The sequence below is a fragment of the Perissodus microlepis genome, chromosome 6 (genome assembly GCF_051167445.1).
Source record: "Perissodus microlepis isolate ML-2025 ecotype Zambia chromosome 6, ASM5116744v1, whole genome shotgun sequence".
NCBI lineage: Eukaryota > Metazoa > Chordata > Actinopteri > Cichliformes > Cichlidae > Perissodus > Perissodus microlepis.
This window is the reverse complement of record NC_140466.1, coordinates 42,118,337-42,144,087: the sequence shown is the minus strand read 5'-3', so window position 1 is coordinate 42,144,087 and position 25,751 is coordinate 42,118,337. Positions and strand designations below refer to the sequence as shown.

The 25,751-nt window shown below is 47.0% G+C and overlaps 2 protein-coding genes across 7 annotated transcripts; both read right to left on the bottom strand.

Annotated features, from left to right (window-relative positions):
• Positions 1–1,592: 1,592 nt before the first annotated feature.
• Positions 1,593–19,135, bottom strand: kdm2aa (lysine (K)-specific demethylase 2Aa). 4 transcript variants are annotated; one of them, XM_084932410.1, is made up of 26 exons: positions 18,986–19,135; positions 15,598–15,736; positions 14,475–14,553; positions 14,338–14,384; positions 13,686–13,864; positions 13,458–13,564; positions 13,295–13,388; positions 12,969–13,122; positions 12,783–12,898; positions 12,579–12,705; positions 12,230–12,459; positions 12,067–12,144; positions 8,162–8,289; positions 7,792–7,915; positions 7,564–7,692; positions 6,681–6,764; positions 6,276–6,524; positions 5,438–5,473; positions 5,226–5,331; positions 4,510–5,139; positions 4,273–4,426; positions 3,431–3,682; positions 3,182–3,345; positions 2,961–3,107; positions 2,376–2,594; positions 1,593–2,171 (listed from the first exon to the last, which is right to left on the bottom strand). In XM_084932410.1, the coding sequence occupies exons 1-26, from the start codon at positions 18,989–18,991 to the stop codon at positions 1,990–1,992; spliced, it is 3,960 nt and encodes a 1,319-aa protein (XP_084788536.1). In that variant the 5' UTR covers positions 18,992–19,135; the 3' UTR covers positions 1,593–1,989. The 4 variants fall into 4 exon arrangements, with proteins under 4 accessions (XP_084788536.1, XP_084788535.1, XP_084788538.1 ...); XM_084932409.1 differs by lacking the exon at positions 18,986–19,135 and adding an exon at positions 18,172–18,762; XM_084932412.1 differs by lacking the exons at positions 6,276–6,524; positions 18,986–19,135 and adding an exon at positions 18,172–18,752.
• A 174-nt stretch (positions 19,136–19,309) lies between these two features.
• On the bottom strand, positions 19,310–25,421 carry stx3a (syntaxin 3a). Of its 3 annotated transcripts, XM_084932416.1 has the most exons (11): positions 25,200–25,421; positions 24,902–25,047; positions 24,344–24,418; positions 24,097–24,196; positions 23,942–24,016; positions 23,717–23,787; positions 23,349–23,457; positions 22,687–22,760; positions 22,175–22,309; positions 21,561–21,671; positions 19,310–20,930 (listed from the first exon to the last, which is right to left on the bottom strand). In XM_084932416.1, the coding sequence occupies exons 2-11, from the start codon at positions 24,929–24,931 to the stop codon at positions 20,853–20,855; spliced, it is 858 nt and encodes a 285-aa protein (XP_084788542.1). In that variant the 5' UTR covers positions 24,932–25,047; positions 25,200–25,421; the 3' UTR covers positions 19,310–20,852. The 3 variants fall into 3 exon arrangements, with proteins under 3 accessions (XP_084788542.1, XP_084788540.1, XP_084788539.1); XM_084932414.1 differs by having other exon boundaries at positions 24,902–25,421; XM_084932413.1 differs by lacking the exons at positions 24,344–24,418; positions 24,902–25,047; positions 25,200–25,421 and having other exon boundaries at positions 23,349–24,016; positions 24,097–24,117.
• Positions 25,422–25,751: the final 330 nt, after the last annotated feature.

Below are 25,751 nucleotides of genomic sequence, written 5' to 3'. Positions count from 1 at the left end.
TCTGAAGGCTAGACCGTCCAATTTCACTGCCGTTTACTTCCGGCCTACCCGACCTACTGAGGACCCGGCCCACGTAGACCGCGAAGGCCGGGTCCTCAGGAGGATGCAGCCCATGAATTTGGACACAGCTATTGTTTAAGAATATAATCCACCCACTGTTATCATCTTCAATGCCCTGTACCAACACAGAGCAGAGCAGCTATCTGAACGCTACCCCAACAGAGGTCGATCATCTTATTAATAATTTTACCTCCTCACTACGTACGACTCTGGATACTGTAGCTCCAGTGAAAACAAAGTCCTCAAATTCCCATAATACACTGGGTTTTTCCTTTCCAGTCACCTTTTTCACACACTATGTATTAATAGACCTCTCTGCACTGAATCATATCTGTTATTAACCTGTCTCTCTTCCACAGCATGTCTTTATCCTGTCTTCCTTCTCTCACCCCAACCGGTCGCAGCAGATGGCCCCGCCCCTCCCTGAGCCTGGTTCTGCTGGAGGTTTCTTCCTGTTAATAGGAAGTTTTTCCTTCCCACTGTCACCAAAGAGCTTGCTCATAGGGGGTCAAAATATTGTTGGGTTTTCTCTGAATCTATTATTCTACAATCTACGGTACAATATAAAGCGCCTTGAGGCGACTGTTTTTGTGATTTGGCGCTGTATAAATAAAATTGAATTGAAAAGCTACTTTACATTAGTTTTATGTGAAAAGTGTCACTTTTCATAATCTCTTTGTACCTTTCCTTAACGGTGTCAAAGTGCTGACAACTCAAAGAGCTTTACAGGTAACGGAACACTCATTTAGCACCTTTGTTATCAAGGGAGTCTGGCAGACTGTCAGCTGATTCAGGTGGGGATAGCGGTGCAGGGTAGTGGGTGTTGCAGACTTGAGATGTGATGGCTAATGGCAGGTACTAATCAGAAGGTTGGTGGTTCAATCACCAGCTGCTCTGTGAATGTTTGATAGAAAGCAGGTGAAGGTAGTAAAGGTGCACGTGTGTTGCATGAAGCAGAGTAGGAAAGCACTATATAAGAGAAGACATTGAATAAGTTGGTGCTGACAGGAGTGTGTGGGCCCTGGACGGGCTGACACCCCAGTGCAACCTTGCATGGAGCTCTCTGGATTAGCAGACTGGGACGGTTCCCATCTTTAATCCTCTAAAGCCTAACCTGTTACCGGGCGTGTCCTACTCGGGGAGGCCCTGTGGTAGACCGAGAACATGCTGGAGAGTTCTCAGCTGGCCTGGGAACTCATTGGTGTTCACCCGGATAAGACGGAGGTCTGGACTTCTAGTGGTGGATAGGAGGATGAACACTGACGGATGGTTCTTGGAAAGTCTGTTATCAGAACACCTCACCCTTTTAACCTGCAGTAGTCTTGACACACTGCAAACTCAGAAAACAGCCCAACTAATCAGATATGAAGCAGTGTCAAGTGCGTATGTGGGTGCCTGCTGGAGGCGCTGAGCTGGTGGCCACGCTGCAGCTCCATGACACAATGTTTCCATACGTGGGACACAATTCATCAGACACACAGGTTGTTTTGGCACATCTGTAAACACAGTGCTTAACAAATGGGCACAGAAACTTGGACTCTTAAAGTTTTATATGCTACACTGTCATATATGAAACAAACAACATATGTACACAGGGAATCAGTGTTAAGACACAGAAGAGCAAAACACTGACCACCAAGACTTTAACTTCCCCAGTCCCCTGAACAAAAAACAGGGGTTCTACGTTAGGTGAACATTTTAGACATGAAGGAAAAGCAAACGTAACAGAGCTTCGTATTCAGGCAGTAACTCGAGATTCAGGGAACAATCTGTGTTTCTTGTAGACCAGAGACTAACAGAAATGCTTTAACAATGACATCAGACGACACGGGGACTTGAAGTCAGCCTTTTTGGCAGCTTTAATGCTTCAGTCCAACGTTGGCAGCTTGTGTGATCATAAATAAAATGTTTGTTTAGTGTGTGCTCATGTTAATCCAGGCGCTGGATGAGTTTCTCCTCCATCATGCAGTAGACAGCTACGTGGAACAGGTCGGAGATGAAGGCGTCGCAGGCTCGTCTGCTGACGCCTTTACAGCCTCTGAGGTCGAGCAGGGTCAGAGAGGAGAGACGCTTCAGATAGGACAGGCAGCCATCGGTCAGCTCATTGCAGCCTTCAAACACACAGACACACATTTAATGTCTTCATATGATTTTCAGGCTTTGGATCAAGAAAGAAGAGCAACTATGAACGACCACGTGTCATCATTAGGGACACGATGATGGATCAAAGGGATGAGGGTCTGCCAATGGAACAGAAGCCTTCCTATACTCCGGTGTGTGAAAAAGCCAACAGTGATCAGTGTGTTTGTTCAAACCTGCCAGCGTGAGCTCGGTGAGGTTATTGCGTGTGTGAGTCCCAGCTGCTGCCAACAGGGCGACCGAGGAGTCCGTTAAATCCTTGCAGTGAGCCAGGTCCAGCCTCTCCAGCTGCGGCATGTGGCGCTGCAGGAGCCTCAGAGTGGACTCAGTGATGTCCAGACCGGACAGGCGGAGCGTCACCATGTTCCTCAGTCTGCTGCGGGATGACTCCAAACCTGCACACACACACACACACACACACACACACACACACTATGGCTTGTATCCTGATCACACAGTATCCCATGAGCTGTACAGGTGTACTACTACTACTTTTGATTTGGTTACATGTGTGTCTGGATGAAGGTTTCTGTGCTTCTTTAGATCTCTGCTGGTTACACCTGGAAACATTTGTGCTTGATGAAACAAACCCAATCAGAAGCTTTCAGCTGATCACAATCAGTGACTAAAGAACATGTCCCGAGCTGCTCGGCAGTGTGGCCACTGAACTACAAGCACTGGCGGTGCAGCCCCTCCCAGTGCTTGGAGGAGGAGAAGGAGTGGGGTGAAACACAGCTCACTGAGCCCACTGTGCCACTGACCAGGCAGCGTGACGATCTCTTTAATCTGGGCGTCTGTGACGCCGTCGCACCAGCGCAGGTCTAGCAGCCGTAGATGGGGCAGAGTGGGAGAAACCATTGCCGACAGACAGGACCAGGGCAGACCAGTCACACTCAGCTCTCTCAGACCTGAACACAAACAAAGGTTTAATAAGACTCTCCGGGACAGGAGACATTCCCTTTGGGACACCGCGCGTTCGTACCTGGGAGTCTCGTTAGCAGGCAGTTCAGCTGTCTCTTGGCCATGGGCGTCCAGGAAAGGTCCAGAGAGGTGGGCTGTCGTTTGACAATGCCTGCGAGGGCCTGATTGCTGAGCGGGCTGCACCGACTCACATCCAAGTGGCTCCACAGACGTTTGTCACAGCTCCTGCACAGGGGAGGAAGCGGTGGTCGTTTCATAAGCAGCGCGGAGCTTTGCATGTACAGAACAAGGTGACGCGAGTGTAACGTACCACTTGTACCAGGCCTTACAGACAGTCATGCAGGCCAGCAGCTCAGCTCTGTCCAAGTATCTGAACACAGACACCCAGACCTCCTTCTCCCCGCCTCTCTCATTGCCCACATCCTTAAAGGAGAGCAGAGATGGCAACGATGGAGAAGACAGGGTGGAGGACGCAGGGTGAGCAGCAGCTTCCTCTTCCTCTGAAGAAGACGCGGAGCGAGTTCGAGCGCCTCTCTCACCACGGCTACCACGCAGGCGAGGCCTATGACGACACAGCACAACGTAGTTCTTATGTGCTATACAATCACGCACATTTGACACAGGCAGGAAAAAGCTGAGTCACTCCCTTATGGACCGAGTCTGGTCATCTAATGTTCACCATACATCCAAACAGCCTCATGAGCAGACTGTCACTCACAGACTCATCCCCAATAAGATCTCCACTCTGGCCTCTTCTCTGTGCTTTTATCCAGTGACTGTCGTTTAATATTTTAAACAGTGGATTGTGCAGAGCTGGCCAACAGCACACAGCCCAATCATGGTAAATGGACCGGTTCTTATACAGCGCTTTATACACCTAATTCATTCACCCATTCACACAAGCACTTATTCTAAACGGTTTAGTGTCTAACATTCACACACATTCACACTATGAATGCATCAGAGAGCAACACGGGGTTAGTATCCTGCCCAAGGTTATTTGGTGGAACCTGGGATCGACCCGCCAACCTGCTCTACCACATGAGCACAGCAGCTGACTGTCCCAGGACTGCTCAGAGGTATCGGACATCATTGAATCATGGATGGAACACCAACACGTGACATGAAAGCTCAATATGCGCTAAAGTCTACCTGCCGGGTCCTCGTGGGGTTATGCTGTCAGCCGTGGAGTCTGTGCACCTGAGCCGTGCAGGTTTGGACAGAGCGCCCTTTCTCTGAATAAAGCCCTGCTGCCCTGCAGCAGTCCTCGGGCCCATGGCTGCTTCCAGCTTTGGAACTATGGAGCCTGAGGCATGAAAAGAGCCTTCTGTTACTCATGCTGCGCCTGCAGATGTGAGCCAATCCTAAGTTGCTGTGCTGGTTTCTTACCACACTGTCTCTTGGCCTTGTTGGGGCGCTGTAGAGTCACCGTCAGGTAGGAGCCACTCAGCAGGTCATCGCTCAGATCAGACACCAGCAGGACCGGAGGTTCTGGGTCCGAATCCCAGCGTCCTTCCTCCTCCACCTCTTCCTCCTCATCATCCTCCAGAGTGTCCAGCTCCTCCTCTTCAGGGTCAAACTGCCCCTCACTGTCTACGTCTTCATCCTCATCATCATCGGTCCTGCGCCGTCTCCTGTGTCGACGATGCTGTTCTTTATCTCCGTCCTCGCTGTCCTCCTCTTCCTCATCCTCTTCATCATCGTCGTCGTCCTCGTCCTCGTCGTCATCGTCCTCGTCGTCATCGTCGTCCTCGTCAGATTCGTCAGACTCATCTCCTCTTCGCTGCATTCTGGAACCTCCGCGCAACCTGACCCCTCGTCCTCGGCGTCCAGCGTCCCTCATGCCAACCCCTCGCTTAAGCTTGAGGACAGAAGATGATCCCGGACTCACGAGCCCGGCTCTGCTGCCTCTGTGGGCCGAGCCTCCTCTCAGCAGGCCTCTCCTGTTAGCGCCAAAGACCCTCTTGGAAGAGTGAGTCCCACCCCGAGCGTGAAGTGCCATCTTTCTTCTCTGAGAGGCTGCACGTGGAAGAACAAAGAAACAACTGTTTTCTTGATGCTGTCGCTAACTGAATCGATGAAAACACATTTTAACAGCCACAAACCTTCATCGTCATCGTCACTGACAGAGTCTTCTCCATCGCGGCTGTGGCGCTGGCGTCTGTAGATCTTGGCCATACGAGCGTCAAGCAGAGAGGAGGACTTCCTTTTCTGGACACCGTGGGAGGAATAATCAAAGTGATGGGAGACATAACAAATGAAAAAGGAGGAATATGGCTGTTCCCAATCTTAGAGTAGGGATCTGAGGAACACTCACCAGTGGAAGGCTGTCACCTCGGTCACCTTTAGACTGCTGCAAAGACAAAACGGATTCTTTTAGAGTAGAAACGACCAACAGCTCAACTCAAAATCTCGATTAAACACTGGAACAACACAAACATCAGATACGTGGTTTTTTTCATCCCTTACAAACCCGTCCACACATCAGCATGCTTTTACATGGACCAATCAGTGCTCACGGTGTGCACACCATCAGACATTTACATGAAATCCTGTCACAGTCGGCATTTTACGAGCTGAGAGCGACCTCCACCACAACCACAGAATTAGCGCTGAAGATCAGACACTCATTTTTGACTCAGTACCTATCTAGCTTCAGAGAAAGGCCATTTATCACTGAACACAAGCGCAATGAGACGATGCAGAGGGTACTCATGTTTGTTTACTGCTCTCCGATGCTGGGAGCAGCAGAATGATTAGCACGCTCGCAGGAAATGGTTCAAAATATCCATTTCCTGTTCACAGAACGTCAGTCAGTGCTGATTCAGCAGGTCCACCGAACACCAACAACCACATGTTTGTTTGTATTTATATAAAACACCTCAGTGTGTCATATGTTAATTATACAGACCCTGCAGTATAACATATGTGTGCAGCCATAAATGGATATTTGCTGCTTTACAGCTGAAGTCAGGATGAGACCCTCACTGCGTCCCAGCACGGACACTAAGCCCGGGGCACTGACTCGCTGACATCCTTTAGACCAAGCTTTGTGTCTCTTCTCTTAAGAAAGAAAGAAAAAAGATGGCAAAGAAAAAGGAGTGATGTAAGCGACAGACGGGTGGATTTATGCACAAACAGGCGGCACCTCTCACCAGTCTCGAGCTGATTGGCTGAGAAGGCAGAGGGGCCGCCACCAAGAGAAGTGACGCTGAGGAGGAAGAGCAGGAAGGAAGAGAAGGAGCAGGGAAGAAACCACAGCGGACAACCTCCCCGTCCTGATGGGGGCCCACAGGACCCCCTACGCTAGGAAAGGGCCCCGGACCCAGCCTGAGGACCAGGGGGCCGTGGGGACGGATACGCTGTTGGTGGCCAGCAGCCAGCGATTCATCACTGCCTGATGACTGTGACGGAATTAAATCAAAAATAAATAATAATAATGAAAAACAAACAAACAGGAGACATAAGCCCATTAGATCTGTGTGTGTGTGTGTGTGTGTGTGTGTGTGTGTGTGTGTGTACCCAGGCTGGTAACAGTGGCTAATTAATGCATTGTGTACCTCTGGATCAGTGATGCCCTGCACACACTTCGGGCACTCCCAGCAGCTTGGGAGGTCTTTATTCACCACGCCTTCCCCCTGAACCTGCAGACAAACATGCAGACAGTTACTCATGCTAGCACACAGGATTAATGATAAGAAAAACACAGTTTATGCCTTTGTCACAATCTCAGGCTACGGCCACACGTCCCCGGGTATTTTTGAAAACGCAGATTTTTCTATGCGTTTGCACCTTTCGTCCACACGTAAACGGCGTTTTCGGTCACTGAAAACTGAGGTTTTTAAAAACGCCTGCCAGGGTGGAGATTTTTGAAAACTCGGTTTTTGCGTTTACGTGTGGACGAGAAAAACGGAGAAAACACAGCGTCAAAGGTGTGCGCCTTTTGTGACGTCACACGTTATTGTTTGGGTGAAATGAATTTCTACAAAACTGTTACTGTTACTCTCTGCAGTGTTTAAATGCTCACATACACACACAGTTACTGTCCCTCCACACAGACGACTCGGTTCTGCTTCTGTGCCCCAGCTTTGTTTACTTTTTCCCACCGAGGCTTCTAGACTTCTGATTGGCCAACATTTCTGCACGGTTAGGAATATATCGCCACCTGCTGCTTTGGCATGTTCCCAGCAGCGTTTTCCTTCATTTCTGCCTTTACGTGTGGTCGGGATTATTTTTTAAAACGAAAAATCTCCGTTTTCAAAAATACCCGTGTACGTAGCCTCAATACGACCTGGAACCTTCATGTTTGTGCCTTCAGACATGCTGTCATAGTTACTAAGGAGCCAGCTTCTATTTAAGATGCAGCGAGGCTACGAGCGCTGAACTGTCAACAAGAAGAGCACATCCCACTGAGTTCATATATGCTCCGTGTGTGTGTCGTACTGTGAGGCAGGCAGGGTGGACGATCTGGGCACAATTGGAGCATTCCATCAGAGTGAGGGAGGGGTCTCCGGTCTCCTCCTGATTGGGCTCTTTGCAGATCTCACACACCGCAGACAGAGGCAGGCCCGGCTGGAAGAGACGGGTCGTCAAGTATCTCACACACGCATACATGTTGCTAATTACAAAGACAATGACTCTACTAATAAAAACAAGGACCGAGTTACTAACAGAGAGACACTGTCGTAGGACACAGGTCTGCTTTAACTTCCCTGGGCCTCCGAACTTCTTCATGTCTCTGCAGAAGTTGCAGTCTCCACACTCAGGTCTCATACAGGCTTCACAGCGTTTACACCTGCGCACACGCACACACACACACGCACACACACACACACACACACAACAGGGTGGCTTAAAACAAAGCACGCAGCTGTGGGACAGAATGAAAGCTAAATGTGAAGAGCATTTCACTGCACTGTAAATAGTTAAAACATTTGGTATGTTGTCTTAAATATGGAGTTTAATGAATTGCGAAAAACTGCATCGTGTTTTTATATAAACTGAAGTAACAAAAGGTTTGATACAGGTACGACTTCCTTACCTGACCCTGCGTCGTCTCAACACGGACATGGAAGACGCTGGTTTTTGAGGTCGTGGAGTGATGGGAGTGGAGGACAGTTTAGGGCGAGGTGGTGGTGGGGGAGGGGGAGGAGGTTGGTACCATGATGGCTGGAAGCATAAGAGAAAAACACTTTAACCCTTGTGTTGTCCTTGGGACATTTTTGTCCTCTAAAGAAATCTTTTGCCATCAAAAATGTGTTTTTTTATTCAGTAAATGTTCTGAAAATAGCAGGTTATTCAGTACGGTGCTGTGCATGACTGGAATAAGTTTTAAGTAATTTCATTTATTTATGGGGTTTTTATTGGATTTTATAACACCTGTGGTCCTCGGGGACAAAAATGACCCCAAAGTACAAAGTGTGGCAAACAACATACTGCTTTCAAACACCTTTGATCTTGGATCACTGATGTGTGGGGTCAAGCAAAGGTCACAACAACAATATTCAATTACGTTTTATTTACACAAATCACAACAACAGTCGCATCAAAGTGCTTCATATTGTAAGGTCGACCCTACAATAATACGTACACACAAAGTAGCTCACAGGCCTCCACTGCACTGGAGGCTTGTGAGCTACTTTTTTTTTTTTTTTTTTTTTTAAACCATGTTGTGCAAAGCAATGAGCAGTAGAACAAAGCACATACTGTCCTCTAGTACAGCGGTCCCCAACCCCCGGGCCTCGGACCGGTCCGTGAGTCGTTTGGCACCGGGCCGCGAGAGTTGAGGCTCAGGTGTGAAACGTCTGGTTTTCAGGGTTTTTATCGGTTTTCAGCGTTATTTTGTTATCGTTTTTATCGTTTCCTCTGTTTTCCTGGGTCTTTTCACGTGTGTTATGAATAAATCTTTTTTTCGGTACCGGTACTAGTTGTATTTTGTCGTATTTATCCGCAACACCTTAAAGGCCGGTCCATGAAAATATTGTCGGGCTTTAACCGGTCCGTGGCGCAAAAAAGGTTGGAGACCGCTGCTCTAGTATAATGAGGAGGAAGAATCAATGTTCAGGAAGATCCAGGGTTAGAAGATAAAGAAAATATTGTCAATATTTAGAGCACATGCTACCCTTTCTCTGAAAAAGCACATCACCCACCTGCAGAAGAGGAAGAAGGCTATGAAGTGAAGGAAAGTGATGAAGAATCTGAACTATGTTCAAGTAGGTTCCCAGGCATCCAGCACATGGTAGTCTGAGGAGCTTGGAAAGAAAGTGACTGGGCTTCTTGAAGTTTCAGAATGTGAAACTGAAATAGAAGATGTGTCAGAGGACTGCACATCTTCCATTTCAATTATGATGAAGATCAAGCAGGAAAAAGGAGTCAGCTGAGACAGAGGAATATTTGCAGTAATGTGAGGAAACATTGATCTGGTCTTCTATCCTTCCCAGTGACAGACGATGCCTGACTCTCTCATGTGCCTCAGAGAAAGACGATCTACCACAGTCCAAGCACGTGTGCCAGGTCCCATACTCCTTCAGTGGCTTTTGTACTCGAGTACTGAAAGCATTACACACCATGTATTCTGCTTGTTTTATGCTTTTTAACGTTCACGGGCCAATGGATGCATCAGAGACCAAGTTGGGGTTCAGTAACTTGCCCAAGGACACCTTGGTAAGAACTCCAGACTAGAGCACACAGAGATTGAACCAACAACCATCCAATTAGCAGATGAGCTGCTCTACAGCCAACTCAATGACGAACAAGGAGGGACAACGAGAGGAAGAAAAATGGACCGAATGCAGCTGTAGGCATATGTGGGTGTGTTGATTCTTACTGCCGTGCATCCAGTAGAGTCGCTACGGCCAGTTTATGACATCCTGAGTCTGGGAGAGAAGTTTTAAAGGTGACTCAAGATTAATCATAGAAGCACAAAAAGGATATAATTTCTTGATAAAGACACAATAGATGATCATCGTTCATGACACAAACGTGCTCCCATGAGGTGTATGGAACAAGTGGGTGTTTCTCCTGCTGTGATGTAAGATCCTGGTACTGATGTGACTGCATGAGCACCAAGTCCCCTTCAGAGGACTCTGTCCAACAGAACATCCAAGTAAACCAGGGAGCTATGAGATACAAACATGGGCAGCATGTGATGCAGGTCCAGCTGTACATGGAACATGCTCGTGTACGATGGCAAACCGTCTGTCCTGCAGTCAGGACACGCGAGTTTTCCCCAACACTGCAGGTTTCCAAAAGAAAACAATCACCTGTAACAACTTGTTTACTGTATATGACCCTTGGCCTGCAACTGCAGAAAGAAAGCTGTCCATGATGGGACCAGTGCAGAGGAATGAACCTGAGCTTCCTCCTGCACTTGGGTCAAATATGGACACGCCTTTGTCCTCATGAAAGTTTGCCTTCACTCAGACCCATGCCCTGGTGTTCCTACCATGCCAAAATACAGAAAACCATCAGGTAATGAGTTGGAATAAAGTTGAATAAAACCTTGAAACACAGAGATGGAGGATATTTTATACTTGTTGCTTTATAAACAGTCAAAGCAAACGGGGTCATTTTTGAGCCCAGAGGACCACAGATGTGATTATTTGCTGCCAGTAAAAAACTTGAAGTCGTTTAAAAACAGCTTCCTAAATTAACTTTGACATAAACCCGTCTGTGATCATCTGTTAAAGCAGCCGACTCTGGTTGTGAAACGATCCTCACGATAACTGATGATTTAATTTATTCTTTACCCAAAAACAGAAAAAATTCATTTTTATGAGGTTTTATCAGACTTACATTTGAAATGGAATAAAGAAATATGAATTAAGTTTTAATTAAAAGTGGGGGAAAATCCACTTCATATTAATTATGCATCAATCAAACCAGATGGGGACATTGTTGTCCCCTGAGGACCACAGCTGTGTGGAAATCAGGAGGACATTATGAGGGTTAATTATTTACACTAGAAAATGACTTTGATCACTTGGACTTGATGGATTGTTCAAAGTCAGTTACCAGCAGTCCAGCACACTGGGACGGACATTAGCAGTGGAAACTGGTACGATGACACAGGAAGTATATATGCTGCCTTCAGAAGCCGCCACAGCGGACCATCAGCCCACATCTCACCCTGTCCCAGCACCCCCTGCATGTCCTCCTTCACTACATCCATGAACCTCCTCTGAGGCCTTCCTGTTTCCCTCCTCCCTGCTGCTTCTCTTCCTATCCTAGCTTATGCACCATCAATCGCTAAAGGTCAGGACAGAACAAGTGTGCGAACAACTAAACAACTGGTAGTCATCCTACCCTGTCCCAGTTTGGCTGTATAAGGAAACACATTTACCTCCGGGTGACGTGGGTGACCCCCCCCCCCCCGTGAAGCATAAGAAAACAAATGGGGGAAAGAAAGAAAAAAAAAAAAAGAGCTGAATATTGGGTTTGCTTTATGTGTATGTTATTGTTATATAAATAAATTGTTGTTGTTGATCCGTTTGCACGGCTGGTCATAGGGACTTTTACGACTGTTCGTAATGTCCGAACAAACATCTGGACGCTCGATTTACACACATCTTTGTGCGTACGCACTGTTAGCTCTGCTGGACAGACGAGACCAGAGTGGACGTGTTAGCACGTGTCCAAACTTGGTGCTGTGTATTATGACCACAGTCGGCACAAACACCTCAGAGTGGAGAGCTGAGGGTTTGCAATCAGTGTCTGTAACGCAGAGTTAAATGAACAGCACACACAGAAACTGCTTCCAGTTATGTGTGTTAAAGGTGGTTTTTAAAAACTACTGAGTCATGAGGTGTACGTCACAGGACTGTGGACAGGATCATAAACCTCCTTCATGTGACTCAGTCTCTCTCTGCACAGACGGAGTGGTCCACGGACCAGAGGCAGGGTTACCATGACAAGTGTGCAGTCTGTTGGTGAATAAAGACCGCTTACCCTCTTCGGCCACCTGACGATGGGCCGTCCTGTGTACGACATGCTGGGATTGTCATTAGCGTGCTCCTTCAGTAGTGCCTGCAGGACAGCAGAGACATGAGCGTGACAGAAAGAACAGCGAGGCTCACGTGGAGCTCCACGACGACATACAGAGGAGCAATACCTTGATGTGTGTGATGAGCGCCGGGGCGTTGTGTATCCCTGCTGGGACACACTTCTTGTTAGAGGGCAGAGCTTCCAGTTTACCCAGCAGGTTCCAGAGTCCCTCCAGTTCAAGGGGGGTCAGGTGGACCTTAAGTGGAAGCTTCTCAGAGTCTTCCTCACTGCCAACACCCTCCCCCTCAGTCTTCAGCTGCTCACTGACTGGATCTGAGCCACACAGATTCTTCAGACCTTCATGAAGGAAATAAGACTCAGAACTGACCAGTATGGCCACACAACACGGATGTGCGTCCCCCAGTGGGCAGTGACTGTGGGTTGAAAGTAACGAGAAGGCAGAGCTGTGTACATACCAATGCCCAGGGAGTGTTTCTGAAACTCTGGGGTGAGGTAGGAGGTCTTCGTCAGGCTGAAGACGTAGCGTTCCAGCACGTACCAGCACATCTCATAGTAGAAGGGGTAACGAAACTTCGCTGGAACCTGCAGGAGGTTAAAAGATTGAAGTCTATTCACGTTCCTCTGTCATTCAGCAGCTCATGCAGAGCCTGCTCACCTACCCGTGTTCTGTCCTCTATGCTACAGATGTTGAGCTGCATGGGGATGTTAAAGCTGTGCAAGAAGTTTCCTCCAAAGACCATCGAGTCCACCGGGGTGTAAACGGCATGGATCCAACCTGTAGCACACAGGTGATTATAATACCACAGGAATGCTTCTGCAGGTAGTGAGTGCACGTCAGTGTGTACCTGAGGGTATGATGAAGGTGCAGCCCTGCTTCAGTTCAATCCTCTGGCAGTCAGACGCTCTGTCTCCCAAGAACACATCTCCTTGTTTCCCTGACAGTACCCAGTTCTCATAGAGCTCCAGGTTCTGAGGAGTCGGAGGAATCAGCCAAAACACCTGCAAACAAAAGTGTAACTCACGGTGCTCTGCTCTGGGACAAAACAGACACTCTTTCAGGAGGCCCCTCCCCTTCTAGCCTGTTCTTTATACTTGACAACAGGACTTATGTGTTGACCCGAAGCTGTAACGGGAAAGAGATCGTCTCTTAGCCGACCCCTCGTGGCCTCACCTTGCTCCCTCTCAGTATGTGGTACCATACTGAAGTCCCACCGAAGTCGATGTGGAAGTCTGTGTAGCAGCCCTCAACACTCATCAGACAGTATCTGTGGAGACACATCATCGTCATCACGGCTCACATCCTACGTCACACTTGCATACAGCAGGACACTTACTTCTGTACTTTGGGGTACTGCATGTCATTGATAGAGTTAGTCGAGTCTCTCTGTCTCTCTTTCAGATGCCGAGGCCACATGTTGTCCACCCAGTCGATCAGATCGACCTACGCGTGCAAACGTAAGACAAAACACAGACAGTGAGAAAAAAACAAACCGATTAAAATCACTTTAAAGGTTTTTATTTTCTGTCAGCAGTTCCAGTCAAACAGGCCTGCAGGTACATACTGTGGCAGGTCTCTTGACCCAGTTCTCCAGTTTGGTGTGGCTGAACTCCAGGCTGATAACATTATAGAGCTTCTCTCTCTGACACGGGGGGGTCTCAAAGTAACGTGTCCACTGGGCCATGGACATCTCGGTCCCCTTCTGAGTGCTCACATCCATCACATCTATCATGCGTCTGCTACCTGAGAGGGGAGCCTTCTGTTAGACACAGCGTGACAGAAGAGGCTGCTCACAACAGCTGGGCGGATGTCGAGCTTCTCCAGAAACCTCACTGAGTGAGGAACATCAAGACAACGTTCAAAGTAATGACTTTATTTATTATTATGTCCTTAAGTTAATCAGCAGTGAGTGTGTTTCACATACAGGCTCATTGGCTGATTTGGCTCTATATGAATAAAATTCAGTTTGTGCTAATCTGAAGCTACCTGTACACCTACGAACATGATTCAGTTAGAAATCACCACTAATTAGTGTCACTGACAGTTATTTTCAACAATTAGGTTCAATTTCTTCTTTGTTTTTAATAGAAAACCCCGTATTTTAAATAAGTGTGTAATTACAGCATTTATTACCTAAATAACTCCGTTTGTACAGCGAGGCAAAGCCAGGACTGAAGCTGATGCTTAGCAGCAGTGTGTAACTGAACGAGCCTTACCGACAAACATCTTGACGTCATTGACACTGAAGTCAGGATCTGGCATCCTGCAGAACCAGAGGACACAACATTATTACATCAGCTCAGTTTATAGACGCTGACGTATTTAATAACACTGAAGTTACACAGGGGCCTACTTGATTCCCAGTCCATCAGGCTTCTCAAAAATGACGGGGTCCCTCAGACCACCTCTCTGAATGAATGCGTATGTAAAGTCTGCAGAGAAATATACAAGCGTCATTCAATACAGGACTATAATCCATAGGACAAGAAGTACTGTCCTATGGATAATTAGGACAGTACTGTTGTTGTTTCTTATATTAGGACAGCTTCCATCCTTTCACCAGATAAAACCTCCACAAACGCCTGATTGACACGAGTTTATTTCGACGCTCTGTGACTGGTGTGTTAAGTTTCTTGGGATTTGCAGATTTCACGGGGAGGTGATGTCAGAGTGCATGCAGCTGACTTTTTACAGTCACATGTATGAGCACAGCTCATGAGATCCCAGTGAACACCACGTGCACTGTCCAGGGTCCTGAAAGCGCATCTTTGTGTGGCATTCCTAATAAACTGGCATATCTCACTCTTCAAGCACGATCGCTCAGATTTCTGTGACACCACCTCAGTGCAGCAACGACTGCTGCTTTATAAGACATGTTTTTTCATTTAAATATTTCCTCGCTATAAGATTCTAAGAAGCAAAGAAAAAAAATGCGTCAGGCTCTGAAAAATAAAGCTCAGACTCAAAGACTCAAAGCTTAAACCCCATATAAGAAACACAAAGACACTATATCTATGAATACAGTGTCTTTGTACACGTCCAGCCATCCCTCTCTCTCACACACACACAACAATGAAAGTCATTTGGTTTGATTTGACAAGGGGAGTGGCCTAGTTTATATTACGAGTATCGAGCCAATCTGCAACGCTGTAACAACAGGTATGTGGACGAGCCGAACAACGCACCTGGTAAGAGCTTAACAGTGCAGACTCTCTGCAGACGGGATCGTTTCTGCCCAACTGCAGGGGTCCCCTAGTGTGAGCTGCTACAGGCAAAAATTATGGGTAGTATCATCTGTAGCGCCTTTACCATTTGATACGACCTTGACCCAGTTAAATCAGCTGATGTCTACTGTCACACAAACGGTGAACGTAATATGTTGATGTGGGTGTGGCTGTTGGACTGCTGGACGGACAGAACCCAGGACATACTCCCTCCCTTTGGGAGAGAACGATGGAGACAGTGTTCACACCAACCTTTTCCATCCATGCGAAGCACTCTGTCAGAGCTGAACCTCTCACTGTTAACCTTCTCCTCCAGGTCAAACATCCTCCTCCCATCAATCTCCTCATCCGAGATGCCATCATCATGGTAACGCTGCTGGTTACGAGCACGCTAGAGAGGAGAACAGAGTAAGAGGGATGGTAAAAGACAGAGGACTGAAGTCCTTTGGATGGACATTAACCCAAACTGGACAGTCCTTATCAAACCAACCGCAAAAGAAAAAGTCCAAAGTGGCACTTCACAGAGTGGCAGCTAAAAGGATAAGAAGCAACCATTTCTACAGCCTCGTGCCAAATATCTGAAGACTCATTATGGTTCGTGAGGATTAGGTTCTGTAGGGGAACCTTCCCAGCACTGCCAAGTGTTCACTCACAGGGATCACCCCTGTCGTATCGTAGGCCTGACATAGCAGCTACTGAGTACTGAATGGGTATAAATGAAATGGGCTTGAATGGCAGTCCACGTTAGGGCCCACCTCAATTCTTTTTGACCAAGAAGATGAAAACGGCTTCATCATGAAGCACTAGGAACTATAAAATCAGCACTTTAATAGATTCATTGTCCTCAAAACGATCCAACTTTGGGCCCGAGGCCGCAGCCTCCCACAGCAGACACCGACAGGACACCAGCGCACCACGGGGCGCACACACACACACACACACACACACACACACACACACACACACACACACACACACACACACACACACACACACACACACACACACACACACACACACACCTTATTCGGATTCACGTGCACAGATGTGAACTCCAGCAAAGGGAGGAAGAGGCATGTGTGATCATCATCATCATCATGTTAGTCCAGGGTCGAGACTGCAACTGACCATCACATTGTTGTGATTAGGGCTGTGCCATATCATACCGTTCACGGTAATACCGGTGTAATGTTGGGCAACAATAAGAAAATGAAATATCACAATAGAATATGGGTAAAACGTGCAGGCGCAGTGCCTTTGTTTTCATACGCACATGGCGGAAAAAGCATGGCGGCGACGGAGAACGAGAAGAGCGAAAGCAGATCGTTGAATGAAACGATGAAGCAGAACTGGTTTGTAAAAATGCTGCAGCTTCACTGGTGTGGAACTGGTTTAGCTTTCGTCCGTCAGATACACAACAAAGCACTATTTTTGGTAGAGCGTGCTAGCGGGCCGTCGTTATTACCGAACTGATTTCATTTCAAAAAACAACAGCTGCTTGTTTAAGTGAAAATACATTGATGGGTTTTTTGCACTAATAAAGTTGAGATGTAAAGTATTTTGTCTCGTGTCAATTACATCGTCAGTTATATCGTTATCGCAAATGTTTAAACATATATGGTGATAAGTATTTTTGGCCATATTGCCCTGCCCTAGTTGTGATGTCATAGTTGTTTATATCAGAGTCTTCTGGAGCAAACCACGAGCTCTAAGTGTTAATAAACAAGTTATCAACATAAATTAGGCTAACAGCCAGCTTATTTCACTCATGTTGGTTTGCTAACTGAAAGCTCAGGCGACGTCATTGGCTGGCTGCAACATTTATCCTGGCCCTGCATCATTATTTTGATGATGTCAAACAGATACTTGGGGGTACAGACTGATAACACACGTACACTGAACCCGCGTGTGAAACGTGCGTCCATCACCGTCTTCATGTTCCTCAGGACTCTTACCTTATTTTCTTTAAAAAGGACCTAATAAACAGGACTACTGTGGAGTATTCTGGAGTTGAAAATGATGGGGAAAAGGCGCTGGGTGCTATCTTATCCTAACCCCTCATACTAACATACACACACTCTTCATTAACTGATGCCTCAGGCACAGATTCATTAGTACTTTTGGCTGTTGGTCATTATAAGTCATTCAGCATTTTCCTTTGTATAATGTACAAGTACTAAAAGGTTAACTATGTAGTTTCCCCTCAATTACCTCCTTATTAGCTGCATTTCCATAGTAAATAACAAAGTTCCTGTATATGAATTTGCCTACGATTTCAAACACTTCTAGGGAACATGAACAGTAATTCTGCAGGTACACAAAACTGCAAGCAGCAAGAGTGTCTGTTTACTCAAAAACAGACACACTTGAGAAAAAAATTTGGACATGAAAGCAAAGTGCTGGTTATCACCACTCCACACCTGCCTGATCGCAGAAGCGCTGCCATGTGTTGGCCAGAGAGAGGACCAATGTGTTTATTTGGTAGATCAATGAAAGGATTCAGTCACTTAAGAGGGAGTTGCCCACAGCTCTCGTCAGTTTGACACCCCTGCTCTACAGCACATCTTCCAACAATACCACCCGCTGTGCTTCACCCTCACAGACCCGGCGCATACTGTGATGCAGCTTTGTCAGATATGGTACTGCACGAGACGCACGTGAACCTGAAGCTCAGAGATAAAGTTGCAGTGATTTGACTGAAGGCAGACACTGAGCGTTGAGACTGCTCTGTGTCCCTGCATCCTGCAGTGGTCTCCCGCTGTAACAGAAAACAGGGCTCATGCTGAGGTGGCAGAACCAGTGTGTTGGAATCTGCCCGACACTTACCAGTCTTTTGCTGTAGCGCGGTTTGGAATCATCCATTTTCATTCATGGAACCAAAAGCGGGTCCTGAGTGCCACTACAGACACCAGTGGGCAGTGATGAGCCCACAGGAGCCGTCACTGTGCTGTCCTGGCAGGGCTCTCTGCCTACCTCTAATTCACCGACTTCTCACAATTTAGTCGGATACAGAGCCGGACTCGCTGGCTTTTAGAAAATCCGACAGGACCGTTTAATGTTCGAGCTTCTTTATCTGGTTTTTAACAGCCACACTCCTCTGTAGCTTATGTAGCTGCCCTGTCACTACCCTACAGAGACAAAACGACATGACTCCGAAACGGTTATCAACATTTTAAAAAAAACAACAAGAAGCTGGCACTATCACTTGCTTTAGTCCTAGCATGGTAATAAAGTTAGTTCCTTCTCCGAACAGCCGCCATTTTCACTATACCCCGCCCACAAACGGACACTGGACCATTCACACTCATGCCCACGACCCTTTCATTGGACTACAGCTGTGCCACTCACGCGAAAGAGCTGTAATTTCTGATTGGATAGGGCCAGCCAATCAACATATAAAGAAATTGGGAAGCAACCAATAACAGCACACTTCCAAAACAAACTCACATCTAATTGGTCGATATAGTCAAAACAGGTCGACTAGTGGACAAATGCGTAATCAGTCAAAAGAACTAGCCAATCGCGCTAACAGTTATCGCGCTAACGGTTATCACAATAACCACCGCCTATCACTCAATACAACTAGTCATTACTTTCAAATAACACGATTACACAAAAATAATGCGTTTTAAATGCCTACCCCCATCGCAGCGGAGATCCGTCCACTTACAAACACCTGCCGTAATCGGAGACGTATTACGCCCTCTGTGGCCTGTTTTCTTCTCTCAGAGGCACACGGCGGACGGACACGTTTTGTAGCCTTCAACCCAACAAGGAAGTGCCCGCAGCCCCATAAATGGAAGTGCACTTTGAACAGCTTACTGTTGATTGGCTGGAGAATGTTGCGTAGCGCTCGTGATTGGTGGCAGGGACTGTTTGTCAAACGCGTACAGCTTGAGTACGGCGAGCGAGAGGAAAACGTCGGCAAACGCTAAGGTGAAATAAAATGGAAGTGGAAGTGTAGTAACTGACAGATTGATTTTTATTCAAAAAGTGAAGAAAACTACAAACGATGCACTTTTACAAATAGTTCGCCGTGCTCAGAGCCACGGCCTTCAGTCAGCAGCAGACACAAACACAGCGTGTACAAAGAAGCTAACGATGAAGAGCTGGAAGCATCGGCAGACCAGACCTTACAGCGTGTCCCTGTGAATGCACACCTCAATCCCCGGAATTTGATATTTAGCGGTCCTAGGATCAAAGTTGAAGATGAATAAAATCTGTGATAGTTCATTGTCACACAACAGCTGCCTGTCGACTATCGATGACCTCTCCCGGCAGGACAAATCTTCCAGGTTATTTTTCTGAACACACTGCGCAACTAAAGAGTCTGCCATCAGTTTGTTTAGATGCCTCAGAAAACTTCCAATTGGAATTTTATTGGAATACACATTTTCAAAAATATTGATATAGGAGAGCAGGCTCTCAGTTCACGAGTGGGCTGCACTGCATCCAACACCACAGTGTGGGTCAGAGCAAGTGCCAAAATAACAAGCATATCAACAGACGCACAAGCACATTATACAAATATGAGAGTTCAGTCGTAATAAACACACAAATAACAAAGATCTAAACCAAATACCTGAATCATCAAACGATTTGTATTTCTAATCTTACACATTTAAAATGAACATCAATTCCTGGGTCACACCATCTAAGATAAGCCGTTTTTAATCACTTCAAGGTTAAAAGCTCACTACGTGGATTTTTACTGTGAATCCTAAAGGCCTCTCGACAGGCCTGCTGTGGACACGGGGCAGGATGCAGTCTACAGCACAGGTGTGTCAGGTACCAGCACCTGCTGTAATCACTTCACTCTAATATTAATGGACACCCTCTGCTGTTTATTCCTTACACAGCAACACAACAGCTAATCTTCCTAATAAAAGCTTTTCATGGCTGCATTATTCAAAAGTTGTTTACAAATCAGGTGCACTTTCCTGAATATGGATATGATAAGTGGACAAATCAGTGAATGAAAATGAAATGGAGCATGCTAGCAGTCACACTCAGTAATTCACAGGCTTGGCCCTGATTGTTGGTGACCTTTCATACTGCACATTTTCAAATTCCAAGTTTGGTTCTGAAAAATCGCTCCACAGCAGAACAGCTGCAGCAGGGTTAGGGTAAGACGTATCACACACATTTGCACTTCTCTGAGCACAGCTAAGTAACGATGAGCTGATGCAAACACATGCATGCAGCCCTATAATGTGGACATTCTTGGTGGGATTGTTGACGTGTCGGTCGCTGCACTGAAAGGTCTCCAGCATTTCTTTTCTGTTTTGTGCACACAGTCATATTCAGTTTGTTATTGGACAGGTTAGGGACACAGACTGGAGCGAGACCATGAAGAAGAAAGCTGTCGTCATGTTTTTCTGATTGAACTGATCATAAATGTGGCGCTTTGTTCCTGATTTGTAATGAAATTAGAGCAAACTGAGTGCAGACGTGTCCTGCGGCCTCCCGTGGCCTCAGATGGTGGGAGACTTTCTTCATTAGGGTCTCTATTTGATGAAGCTGTAGACAAATGAACCGAGGATGACAGCCAAAATCACGCAGCAGCAGAAGATCATCATTTGTTTCTGGAGAGACAAGTTGGTTCGGGGAGGGAGGAGGGGTCAGAGACAGAAGGTGGTGTTAAACGAGATGACTCCCGGTCAGGCCGAGCAAGACTAAAGCACACCCTACATCTACAGCCCAGGCCCCCGGGGTCTGAACAGCCCCCTAAAGTGCCCGAAACACAACAGTCTCAAAGTGACCGGAGCACACAAGTCAGTGAGGTTTAACCCATTTGCTTCACAAAAAGACATTTTTCCCCAGAAGGATCTGAACGTGGCTGCACCACGCTGTAACACGCTGTAACATGCTGTAACACGCTGTAACACGCTGTAACACGCTGTAACATGCTGTAACACGCTGTAACACGCTGTAACACGCTGTAACATGCTGTAACACGCTGTAACACGCTGTAACACGCTGTAACATGCTGCAGCAGGAACATGGCTCAGATGGTAAGCTACTCAGAGACGCACTGCAGCAGGATCCTAAACAGCAGCAGGTGTTTCTTACTCACGTGTACAGTCAGCGTGTGCAACTTCAGCATCTAACCTTCACTAGTGGTTTGTCTGCTCGAGGATAGGCCGATGCCATCATTACAGGAAACACAGAGCACTAACGCATTCCCACAGTCTCTCTCTCCTCCCTGCACTCACCCTGCGGGCCTCCTGCTGGTATTTGGCAGCCTTCTTGGTGTCGGCCACGGCTCTCTCTACAAAGCCCACCGACTGGTCCATGTTGCTTTCGATTCTGTCAATCATCCCACCCTAGCAGGGCACACAACACGAGAGACAACACAAAGTTAATGAAAGTAAGATTTGTGCCTGTCTGCTGTTTACACAGGAAGTGGGAGCGTACCCCACTGTGTCAGAAACACGGGCACGTGTTTTATTACACATGACTTTTCTTATTGGCTGCACACTGAAGCTTCAGTCATGAAAGGGCTTAGTCACAGTTAAACAGTTAAACAAGCTCTGTGCAAGATGGGCTTTTTGGGGAAACAGGGCGAGTTACTGTTGAAAAACTTTAAAAGAATAACGTGTGCTGTGCACGACTCTATGTAGAACTAAACAGGGCTACTATTCAGTTTCACAAACCATGCAAGTCAGCAGAAAGTGGAAGGCACAGTTCCTTTTTACAGGAGAAGGCAAGCCTGCATGTTTTATAACACGGCTAAAATGGAAGAAGTGCAGCTCAGAGGGTGAGAATAGTCTGTTAATCGAGAACTGTGAATGCTCGAGAACACTTTGGGGTGCAGGATCTCACAAACCTGGTTCTCAACCAGCATGGCAATATCAACAAACATGTCGTGGAGTTCTTTAATGCTGCTCTCCAGCCTCATGATGTCTTTGTGACGAGCCTCGATCTCATTCAGGGCCTGCTGGTTGATCTTAGAGTCCATGATCTGTGGGGGAGGGAGTGTGAGGTGACCAGAGACACACAACTTAAAAGAATACACCACAAACAAGTGGATGTTCACAAACAGAGGGTCTGCTCGTGCCAAACTACAGGTGAAAACAAATCACATCTACCTGTAAGTCCAGCTAACATCTCCCAGTTTGGTGTAAATGGCAGTGGAGTGGAGATCACAGTGACACCATCAAACACAAACCAGCAGGACTATGACAATAGTTCCTGGTTTATAACAGCCTCTGCGCTCCACAACCCACTAAGAGTTCGTGCCTCTGGCCAAAGACGCTGGTTTGCTGCAGGTGTTTGTGTGCGCATGCATGCACTTGTGTGCGCATGCATGCATGTGCATGCACATGCATGCAGGCTTACCCCTGCTGTGAAGACTGCAGAGTTTCCTCCCTCCAGCATCTCATCCAACTCCTCATCAGTCGTTGTTTTTCCAGCTGAACAGATCACAGAGACAAGAACTTGTTCATGCAACAGCCAGTAAAAACATCACTGTACACACAACAGCATGTGATTACACTGAGAATACTACGAGGTGCCTGTTGTATTAATAGTTTGATTGATGTAAAAGGTGATTGTTAACCTTTAGGGCTGACGTGGTGACACAGTAAAACCATAAAAACACCACATTGGCTATTTTTACACACACGGCTCTTTGGACTCTGTCAGATATTTGTTCTTTTTTTTTAAAAACGAAAACATGTATCTGAGCACAGTACACAACAATAAGTTGGCACATAAATATGTTTAAAGCGTGGCAGCCGTCAGTGCTTAAAGAAAGTCGAATTCTCTTTAGTCTGACGGCCTGAAACTGATAAAACTTACGATAGAGGACAGGAGAAGGCAGTGTTAGCACCGTGACTAGGGTCCAGGGGAACGACTGTGAGGTTTTAAGGAGCATTTAGATCATTTATGCTGTGAATTCACATATTGTAAAAAAAAGGGAAAATATAAAGGATCCCGCAGCTGTGGTTTCCTCCACATCAAGCTTAAACATAACCACATCAGCAGCAGCTGGCACTCACTGATCTCCAGCTGGCGGGCGATCCGTCCCTTGCTCTTGTCTCTGAAGTCCACCTGAGCCTCGTTGTACTTTGTCATCACCTCTACAAACTTTTTGGCCAGAATTGCGTGCTGGGGGAGACAAGAACACAGACACTCCAATGACAGGCTCTCACACACACGGTAGCTGAACTTCACAGTCGAGCCTGAGGACAGAGGACTGCACTGACACTGAATGTAAAAGGATGTGTGTGTGTGCAGCCTGCTACACTCGGTGAATCCGAACGTGACATGTGTGGATGTTTTAGGCATCAAAAGAGAAACAGCAGCGTGCTCTGCTCTCGTCTGTCGTTGGGTCGGGTAAATCAGAGCTACTGTACGACTGCCTGACCTGTGACTTGCGTATCCTGAGGTCGGCCGAGGCCCTCTCGTCGGCGTTTGACTCCAGCTGGCGCTCGATACCTGACGCACACACGGACAATGTTCACCACTGCTTTTACTCACACATGTAAACAAAACATTAGGCGTGCCACAGAGACACATTCTGATCACACGTATGTTTGTACAAACGGGAACCAGAGAGTGTGCCGGAGAAGGAAACCAAACCAATACCGACTCTTCAGTTTGTTTCTTGCGTTGTTGGCCGACTTTTTAATCTCATTGGTGAGGGCCTCGACATCATCCTGTGTTTCTGCAAGAGGTGGAAATGGAGCGTCACGCACACACACTGACAATCACAGGCAGCACATTTGAACATGTTATCTGCATTACTCTGGTCGGAGGTTGGGGCAGACAGGATGGTGGAGTAGAGTTTTTTGATTTCTGTAACACTCTCGTCAATCTTGTCAATACTGCTGCGGATGTCTTCAATCTGAAAGACGCACACACACACACACACACACACACACACACACACACACACACACACACACACACACACACACAGAGGCATCAAAGAGTAGAAATGCATTTTGTGTTATGATGCATGTAAAGTGGACCAGACAGACACACTGCATACCTGAGCAAAGAAATCATCCATGAAAGCCTCACTCTCCACAGGAACCTCAATATCATCACCACCTGCATCGCTCTTCTGTTAAACACACACACACACACGCACACGCGCGCGCACACACGCACACACGTTATTAACTGACATTTTCTGTCTCTGTGATAAGACAAGAACATTTGTACTGAGCCTGAAACGACTTCCTGTGTTTGAGTCACATGACCCCAGCTGCACTTTGAACAGTGCCTGACGTCTAAAATAAACGATGATTAATTGTCGTTTGTGCGATTAGCACCTCTTCACGTTAAAGAAAGATTAATGAGGACTTACTGATTTCACTAAATTCAGTCAGAATATAAAAGAATGAGAAGAAAGCAGTTTCTGTATCTTTGTGAAATATGAGTTTGAGTTTCACGTCTGCGGGCTAATATCTCTGACATTCAGTTGAGCTCCACAGTGGGGCAGTCGCCTCGCACCATGACATCTATAGTACAGACTAGTCAGGCCCCGTGCGAACAACACAGGCGCCATAGACGAGAAGGAAAACAGCGGCACAGTCCTGCTTACCTCCTTCAGCTGAGCCAGGCGGTCTTTCATCTTCAGAAGTCTTGGTTGAATTAAAGAAATACAAAGAAAGAAACAGCTAGTGTGTAGCTGGAGTATGGCAGGTGTGCTCTCTGAGGTCCACAGAGCTGCTGAAACAGCCTCTACACCTGCCCACAGAAATGTTTGCTTCAATGAATCCGGCAGAACTAAGAAGAGAACAGACTTCTGAGGGTGAGGTGAAATAACTCATGCGTGCAAACCAATGAATGCCTTGCTCGTGTGGATGGTTGTGTCTGAGACAAGTTGTGATCAACCTAACCTGAGGTCCCACTAAGCCTCTATCCCCTAAGAGCGGATTAGGACGACAGTGTTGACCACGATAAACCTCTTCCTGGTCCCTCCTCCCACACGGCAGCCTGTGGATTTTCTCTTTGGAAAGGAAAGCAGAAGTTGGCCTTTGTCTAAGGATGTATTATTACTGTGTCTTATTATTTGTATTGATAAGAAAGCACCATGAGTAAGGATGACGTCTGCGGCGGGGGGGCTGCTCCATTACAGCCCCCCCGCCGCAGTCTGGCCCAGCAGCAGAGCTGTCCCAGCCCTGACCGACCTCACAGCACCGCGAAGCACGTGTTCAGCGGTGGAGGAAGGGGCACGCTCCCCACCCAGCACTCCATCACAGGCCAGGCTGCCCAGCCTACTCCACCAGGTCTCTGCTTCGTCACTGCCAGGACAACCCCACCCTCATGGAGGATGACTGTCCCCGACTCTCCAGCAGCGACTGCTTGGGCCCAAAATATATTTGAGTCTGCTTATTTAAGCCATTTGTTACACGTCTGTAACAAACGAGTTTATTCTCATGTCACAGATG